General features: G+C 54.0%; 1 protein-coding gene across 2 annotated transcripts in view; it reads left to right on the forward strand.

Annotated features, from left to right (window-relative positions):
• The window catches only part of RAB43 (RAB43, member RAS oncogene family), a 32,643-nt gene extending 24,142 nt beyond the window's left edge, over positions 1-8,501 (forward strand). Inside the window, exons 2-3 of one of the 2 annotated variants that reach the window (XM_001488943.7) lie at positions 1,610-1,793; positions 4,269-8,501. In XM_001488943.7, coding sequence (XP_001488993.1) covers positions 1,610-1,793; positions 4,269-4,519 — 435 coding nt within the window. In that variant the 3' untranslated portion in view covers positions 4,520-8,501. The remainder of the gene's footprint in view (positions 1-1,609; positions 1,794-4,268) is intronic. The other variant, XM_070237160.1, reaches the window with a different exon arrangement.
• The last annotated feature ends 319 nt before the right edge of the window (positions 8,502-8,820 follow it).

An 8,820-nucleotide genomic window follows, 5' to 3' on the forward strand; every position in this document is an offset into this window, starting at 1 on the left:
TCTTTGCCTATCTCTGAAAAGACCGATGATTGTTTTTGAGGGGTTTGTCTCTGCGTAGTTTCTGTTTCCTGCAAGTTGCTTTATTCTGTTTGGCCTCTGACTTTTGTGTTGTGTACTCTCCTCTGGGGTATGGGGTGCGTTCCTGGTCATCTGGATCCCAGGTTTGTGTAGTGCCAACGTTCCTGCCTTTCGCTTCTCCCCGTGCATGGCCTAGCAGACACCATGAGCTCCGGAGAATGGGGCCTGGTTTCCTTGGAGCCCCTCGCAGCTGGGGAGGAAATAGGAAGTCTCAGGACTGGAAGAGTTTATTTGGCATGTTGTGGCCCAGAGCTCATTAACTCAAACTTCTCTCAGTGGGGCCTAGGGAAAAAAGGTGGTCACCTCCACAGTGCCAGGGCCAGAAGCTGTGCCCCCAGGAACTGAGGCCTCCAGGTCCATGCCCACCGCGGACAGACTAGAGGGCCTGCCATACCTTGAGAACTAGATAAAGAGGCACCCAGAGTGCTTGCGCTGGCGAAGGAGGAGGGATGACCTGCAGCTCGGTGGAGGCCAAAGGCTCACGTTTATCTTCAGAGAGCCCCGAGAACCTATGGTTTGTGGAGCAGAGAAAGCCAGCCTGAGCCCCTGAGAGCCCTGACACCTGCTCGCTCCAGTGCCCACCCACGGTCCATCTCTCTCAGTCCCAGAGCTGGTGATCTCTGCCCAGAGCGGGCAGCCTCCTGGCCTGGGCACAGTGAAAGTCCAGGTTTGCCCCGGGCCCAGCCCCTCCCGCACCCTATCTGGTGTCTTTCCTGCCAGGCTGCTGTTTCCACAGAAAGCTACACACAGGCACGTCTCCTCCATGGCCATTGTCCAGGAGGGCTTGGCAGCAGTCACTAATGGGTGTTTGTTAAGTGAAGACATGTGCGGGACAAGACCCCAAGCTCCTTGCCTATGGCTTGGCTAAGCTGGGTCAGCTGATGGTAAAGGCCCCATAAGAGTACTCTGCCCACCGCCTCCCTGAGTCCCTCACTGCCACAACTCAGGCCCCGTCACCATCAGGTGTTGCTGAGGCAGAAGTAGAGAACCCTAATGCTGGAGGAGCATCAGGCGTGACTGAGCACAGTGGCGCATTTACAGGCACGGAGAGGGGAAGGCACTGGACGTGCACACAGCCAGCCTCATGGTATACCTGGGGCCAGCTTGCCAGACTGAGAGGCTGGAGCTCTTCTGGCTCAGCATCCCCAGCAGTGAGCCCATTGTTTGGGGGAGAGAGGGCACACAGAGGCCCCAGGGTCGAGTGCACTTCCTGCTGCAGTGCAGAGTACGTCCCTTATCCCCTCACCTCCTTTCCCTGGGGACTCTAGAGGGCAGAGATGAGGGCTGCCCACCTTCTGTTTGCGTTCTCTTGTCCTCATCAAAGTTGGGCCACCAAGTTGCTTTCTGAGGGCTGAGATGGCTTTCTCTCTCTCTCTGTCCCCCTTCTGGCTCCTGTGTGATTCCTGCCAAGGTGTGGGCTGGTGGCCTGCCCAGTGGAACCACCTTTGGGCGTGGGTTTCTGGGATTGCCCTCCCTGTCTCCTGTGCTTGGCCACACCACAAGGTTCACGGGAGGCCCCTTATTTCTCCAGCTGCAGATCTGGGACACGGCAGGCCAGGAGCGATTCCGTACCATCACCCAGAGCTACTACCGCAGTGCCAATGGGGCTATCCTTGCTTATGACATCACCAAGAGGAGCTCCTTCCTGTCAGTGCCTCACTGGATCGAGGATGTGAGGAAGTACGCGGGTTCCAACATCGTGCAACTGCTGATCGGTGAGCTGGGGGGGCTGGTGAGGGTGGGGCCAGCAGGGTTCCTTGGGACCACGGATCCTGTCTCTCTCTTGATCTCTCCTTTTTATTTTATTATTTACTTATTTTGCTGAGGAAGAGTTGCCCTGAGCTAACATCTGTTGCTAATCTTCCTCTTTTTTAATGTGAGCCACCGTGACAGCATGGCCACTGACAGACGAGTCGTGTAGGTCCATGCCGGGGAACCAAAGCGGGGCTGTCAAAGTGGAGTGTGCCGAACATAACCTTAGGGCATTGGGGCTGGTCCTCAGTTTTTCCTTTTTAAATGAAGGACAAGCCAGAGTGCAGAGAGGGGCTGAGCTTGAACAGGCAGGAGCAGGGCCTGAACTTGAACCATGCGATCTTGCAAATTCTGATCCTGCTAGTCGCTTATAAAGTTATACTCACCATTGGAATTAGAGAAAGGAAGACAGCAAGCTAAGATTTGCCTTGCAGTTACCGTGTAATCCACACCACGGTTAACACTGCTTAAATCTTCACGTGTGCTCTTGGATTTAGTTCCCGTAACCCTGACTACTCCTCCTTAGTCAGGGGATAGAGCTGAGGCTCAGAAAAGTGAAGTAATTTATCCCAGTCCACATAGCCTGTGAGCATATAAACGTGAAATTTGAGTTCAGTTCTGCCAGTCATAATTCAGTGACTCGCTCTGTCACACCATACTGCAGAGCAGCGCTTCTCAAACGTTTGCCTGCCTCTGAATCACCCCGAAGGCTTGTTAAAGCACAGATACTGGGCACTACTCTCAAAGTGCCTGACTCAGGAGTGCATTTTTGACAAGTTCCCAGGTGACATCGGTGACATCCACGTTCCTCGCTCAGGGACTTCACTTTGAGAACCGCTGCTGCAGAGAGATGCCGTTGTCTCCATTTTCCCTTTTCCTCCTACATGAACTTCCCGGACCTAGGCTCTAGAAGCTTCGGATCATTTATGTGGTCCCTGGGGTCCTCACCCCAATAGTAAGGCTGATTCTTCTAAGATAAGATTGTACAGATGGGGCCTGGGCGTGGCTCCAGCTGGGAAAAGGATGACACTTGGTTCCATACAGCCTGCCTTCTATAGTCTGCTTGGACTGGGCTGTGGAAGTGCTCGGCAGAGCTGGACCCTCTGGGCCGGAATGGAGCTCCCGTTACCTGGCCTTACACTTCCCTTTTATCCAAGACATTTAGAATAAAACATTCTGTTATAGAGCATTTTATACAAATACAAAATAGAATAGTGTAGTGAACCACAGATACCCATTACCCAGCTTCAGCAATTAGTAACTGATGTCCAATTTCGTCTCTACCTTCCTCTGCTCCCCTCCCTTGTATTTGTTTTGAGGCAAATCCCAACACCAAACTATTTCATCACTAAATATTCCAGCATGAATCTATAAAACATACAAACGCTTAAAAATATGTAACAATACAATTTTCACATCTAAGAAATATTGACATTTCCTTAAGATAATCAAATGGCTGGTCTGTGTTCAAATTTATAATTGCTCATAAATATCACATGTGCTTTTTTTTTTTTTTCAGTTTGTTGAAATCAGGACCCAAATAAGTTCCACACATTGAAATTGGTTGCTGTATCATTTAAGGTTACCAAAGAAATTTTAGATCTTTATAGATGCTTATCTATTTTTTTGTCATTCCTCTATAATCACATTACAAAAGTCAACCACTTAGAGACTTAAAAAAATTCTTCTAGAAATTGGATCAAGGAGCAGTTTGCCAGATTATTTCGAATATAATGAAACATCTCACACATTGTAGGAGAAGCCAAAGATGTACTTTCAGGTAAAGTAGTAGCCTGTGCTCTTACTATCAAAAGCAAAATAATCAAAAACCATAATCTTACAGAGAATAAAAAAATTCCAAAGAAAATAGAGAATGAATAATAAGTGTAATACCATAATTTTAGGGGGAAAAAAAAAAGAAAAGAATTAGCAATGCCAGATTTCTTTAACTTCAGCATTTATGGAGTGTCTGCCAAGTGCCAGATGTTTTCATGTTCACTGTATCATTTAATCCCAACTTTGCTGAAGGTGGTGTCACAGCTGGGGAAATGGAGACTCAGGTGAATGACCCAGGGGTCACACAGCAAATGATAGGAAGTTGGAGTTTCTACCCAGGTCTTCTTCCAGCTCTAAAGTACTGTATTCTTTTCACCAAGCTTCACTGCTTCTGTTTCTTTGGAAGAAGCAGTAAAATATACAAGCCTCTGGCAAAGATAAAAAAGAGAAAATAAATGAGGGACTAAAGGATAGAATAAGAGCTTTACAATAAAAAAGGTCTTTTAAAAAAGAAGATAGATTATCATGCACAACTGTGTTTATTGGTAGCTGACAGAGGGCAGTGGATGACATTGCGTCTCTCAGCTTGGCCCTGCCAGGTAGGACAGGGCTTCCCTAGCACCTGTGGGCCTCACCAAGCTGCACCTGGCCTTTCCCTGCAGGGAACAAGTCAGACCTCAGCGAGCTCCGGGAGGTCCCTCTGGCCGAGGCACAGAGCCTGGCAGAGCACTACGACATCCTCTGTGCCATCGAGACATCTGCCAAGGACTCGAGCAATGTGGAGGAGGCCTTCGTGCGGGTGGCCACAGAGCTGGTCGTGAGGCATGGGGGCCCTCTGCTCAGTGAGAAGAGCACTGACCACATCCAGCTGGATAGCAAGGACATCGGAGAGAGCTGGGGCTGTGGGTGCTGACCGGGGTGCAGGGCAGGCAAGCAGGGACCTCCACACCTCCTCTCTTTCTCTGGCCTGCCAAGCCCAGCCCTCCAGAGCTGGCCCTCCAGGGCACCAGCAATTCTAGAGCAGCAGGATAAAGTCCTGGAATTGTCCATCCCGTGGCCTGGATGGTTGATGGGAAAACCCCCCACAAGAAAGGAAGAAACAGGATATTTCCTGCGGGAGGCCTGTTGGCACAGGGTAGGGTGTGGGGCCCATCCTGCCAGCCAGTGGCTGTCCCCTTTTCGTTCCTCATGTTCCAGGACTGGCTCCAGCCCACTGGTGTGGACCACAGCGGGAGAGGGGCCGGGAATGTGCCTCCCGTGCTCCACAAGTGCTCGTTCTGACTGTTTCACACCTTGAGTGTGCTGCAGCTGTGGCAGCAGGTTGCTGCTTTCCAGGGATGTGGCTGGTACCCTGGGTTCTTCCAGGTCATTCCAGAGCCTCTGTGTGTAGCCACAGAGAGCAGAGCAACCAGCCCAACAGACTCGATTCCTGAGCACAACCCCATGGAAGCCCTAACTCCTTCCAGGCCAGGGACTTTGTTCCTTTCTTCACTGCCAGCTCTAAGCTCACAGACACCTTGGGGCCCAGCTCGCTGCCTTATAGCAAGACCTCTCAAGTTTTCTGGTTTTCCATGTAGCTTCTTGTTTTCATTGGCACAAGTGTGGCTTCATGGCCCACAGCCGACTGGGGGCCATCTACTAGCTTGAGGCCCAAAGTTTTGCCACTCAGGTTGCAAAACCAGCTAATTCTTCAGCAGCGGCTCTCAGAAGCTCGGGGAGTGGAGGGAATGAGATAGGAATGTGGACATTTAAGGGAAAAGTTAAAGCTTGCGTCTCTAAGGCTCAGGTCTGAGAGGACCCCCAGGGCGCCCAGGCTTACCCCCTGCGCAGAGATCCTTCCTGCCGCGTTCAGAGCAGCAGGTCCCCGAATGCTCCCAGACCAGCTTACAGTTTCCCAAACCAAAAAGGCAAGGCACTAGCTATGTTGAGTCTGGCCGTTTCATCCTCCTGGGCCCACCAGCCCCTAATAACCGGGTGCTGAGGTTAGAAAACAGTGGGGGCTGGGATCACCTGGCTCTTGGAAGCAGGGCCAAACTCTGGGGTGTAGCTCAGGATCACAAGGACTGGGATAGGGGAGGCAGGTGATTTTCCCAAGCCCATCCCAGTCCCTCCATGTCAGCCCAGCCCAGGCCCTTAGGCCCCTCCAGTGTGGGGCCTTAGGAAATAAACTGCTCTCAGAGCCACAGCTGAGGGTACATGATGGAGGGGCAGCCCAGAGCCTCTCAGAGCCAGGCAGCGCCCCAGGCTCAGTCCCAGCCCTGGAGGTGGGCACAGTGCTCCAGCTCAGCCTCACCTTGCCTTCTACTCCAAGCACTTTGGTTTGCGTTGCCCCCTGTCCCAGGCAGGCTTGGCCACAGAGCAAGGAGCCAGACCTTTTGCAGGAGCTCCACAGCAGTCTGGTGAGGCAGGGCCAGGCAGGGACAGGCTGTTTTGGCTGAGAGGGAGACAAGCAGGGCTGACGGCTCCCTTTCAGGGAGATGGGCAGCCATGGAATGGCTGAGCTTGATTCTGGAGGGGAAGGACAGTGTTGGCCTGGTCCAGCCGGGAGCTGCTCAGCAGGAGCCTGCACTGAGGGATTCAGCCTGCTGCTAGCTGGGGTGAGGTGGGAGCCGGGATCAAGAAGGCTGCCTGGCTTCCTTCCTCAGCGGTCTTGCTGATGGGATGGGGCCCAGTTGCTGGCAGGGGGAGCTAGGGTCTGCCCAGCTCCTCCACTGCAGTGGCTGGGTTCCATCTGCAGAGTAGAAAGTGCCTGTCACTGAGGCATACCCTAAAGAGGGGCCCCATTCAGGCCAACGGCACAAGTCCTCCAGCCTCATGACCTCTCTATGTGGGGCTGACGTTGGGGCAGAGCTGGGCGTTCAACCCAGGCCCGAGCTGGAAGAGAAAGCTCTTGAAGGCTGACCTTGCAGAGACCTGCTGCTGTGGGGCGTCGGGGGACAGAGGGGTCTTGGAACAGAGGCCTGGGCCTGCACCCTGTGATTGACTTGGAGCCCCAGTTCCAGCCGAGCACAGGGACTGACCCTGCCCCTTGTACCTGCTGCCCCCTCTGCCTCAGGACTGGGGGTGGCCCTCGGCTGCTTCATAGGGCCTAGGGAAAGAGGGAGGCCCCACCACCCGTCTCTTTCACAAGTTCGCCCTGGGCTGCCATGAGGGTCCAGCGTAGGCGCAGGAACGGGTAGCTGGCTGGTGACGGGCTCGTTTGTCCCCTTGGACTGTGAACTGTCCCCCTCCTTCTCCCGCCCCTGGGGGAGGAGGCCTGAAACCCTGCAAAGGCTTAACTTAGAAGGGGGAAGGGAGCAGCTGGCTCAGCCTGGGACCAGGAGGTTTCCTCTCACGGGTGGCCTCTTGGCTCACCCAGCAACCAAGGAAACAACACTTCACTTCCTCCCCTTTCACAATCCCAAGGTGTCAGAAATACTGGGCCCAGTGGATCTCCTGTCACTCCATCCTCCAGGCGCCAGAGCAGTCTCACTCCAGGAGTTTAGCCTAGAAATCTGGGGCTCAGCTTGGGCTCCTCGCTTTTTCTCACCCTACCGCAGTGCTGGGATCCCACCTCCACAGTGCCCCCTGCCCTCTGCTCCAGACAGGCCTCATCTCACCTGGACGCTTCACTGACTTCCTTGGCCCTTGGGCTTTCAGCCTCCACTGCCCCACGCCACCCTCCTGCTACTGTCAGAGTGGCAGTTGTGAAAGGTCACTCTTGGTCCTATCCACCAACCCCCCTCTTCCACTTTCGCACCTTCCAGGGTGCCCTGGGGCCCTCAGGATGCATCCATACTTGACCCAGATGTCCAAGGCCTCCACATCTCCACCCTGGCTTCTCTCCAGCACCTTCTTGTTCCCCGAGGAGCACCCTCTGTCCAAGCCAACCCTTCCTGCTCTCTCCCACATTAGTGACCTTGCCCTTTCATTCATGTCCTTTAGAACCTCACAGATGGCCCAGCTGGGCTGAAACCCATTTCCTACAGGCTCCGACAGAGACGCTTCACGGCCTGCAATCTCAGGCACAAATGCTCATGCTCAGGGCCTGGCCTTGAGAGTGGTGGTGACTGCTTGCCATGTGGGGAACCTGTTCTGTAGTGTCCCGTCAGGTGAGGAGCTCACTACCTCTCTGGGCTTTAGTCCTCTGTCAAGTGGGGCCCTGGACTTGGGTAAGAGAAAACGGGGAAGCACATGAGGCAGAAAAGAAGGCCCGCCTCTGTTTCCCCTCCCAGCAGCCCAGGGCCTCGGGGGCAGGAGAACAGTTTAGTCTCTTCCTTTGTTTATAAATTATCCGAGAACAGGAGCAGGTGGGGTCAGGGGCCGGGGTGCGGGAGAAAGGGCAGGGGAAGCAGGTCCAGGACCAGTCCAGACAGCCACCAGGCCCATGGGAGGGTGCTCTGTCTCCTGGGTTAGGCTGATGTGACGTGGGCCAGAGAACAAGAGGAAGACGCTTTATACTCCAAGGAGGAGGAGCGGGGCGGGGAGGGACAAGGATCCTGACTCCTAAGCCAGAGAGGGGGTCCCTGTCCTCCCAGAAGGGGAGTTTTGGCCCCGAGGACACAGGCCCCAGCAGGAATGGAGCTGGAGGAAGCTCCTAATTCATATTGAATTCAGTTACTCTCTTCCCCAGGAGGGCTGCCCGGGGGGGGGGGGGGGGGGGGGGGGGGGCCTCAGGGACCTGAGCCTCGCTGGCCTGGACTGTTGGGGGGTGGGGGCAGGGAGGGTTGGGAGGGCCTCAGCCAGCCCAAGGATACCATTGCATTTGGGAATTTTTCACATTACCTATTTATGAATATATAAATCTTTATATCAAATCTATTTTTTAAAACATGGAAAAGTTGCCTTTATGGAAACTTAGCAGAGCCAGAGTGTACACATTCCTAAACCATTAAACAGATTCTGTAACGAGCCAATGACGCCCAAGATTGGTTCTCTTACCTTTGAACCCAGAGCCTTCCCACATGTGGTCCTGCCTGCCTGGCCGGCTTTCCCCAACTGCTCTCTAGACCTGGGATGGGTGGGCAGGCCTACACTGCCCATCTGTTTCCTGGAACCCTGGTAAGACTCTGCCCCAGACCAGTGTGGGATCCCCTGGGCAGAGAAGCAGCCAGTGCCTAAGGGGCAGGAAGGAGCTTGGGTTGGGTCCTGTCTCTGCCAGGGAGACCTGCATGACCTTGGGCAAGTCACTGCACCTCTCTGGGCCCCAGGTTCCTTCAGTTGGGTTGGTACTGG

This window comes from Equus caballus, chromosome 16 (genome assembly GCF_041296265.1).
Source record: "Equus caballus isolate H_3958 breed thoroughbred chromosome 16, TB-T2T, whole genome shotgun sequence".
Lineage (NCBI taxonomy): Eukaryota > Metazoa > Chordata > Mammalia > Perissodactyla > Equidae > Equus > Equus caballus.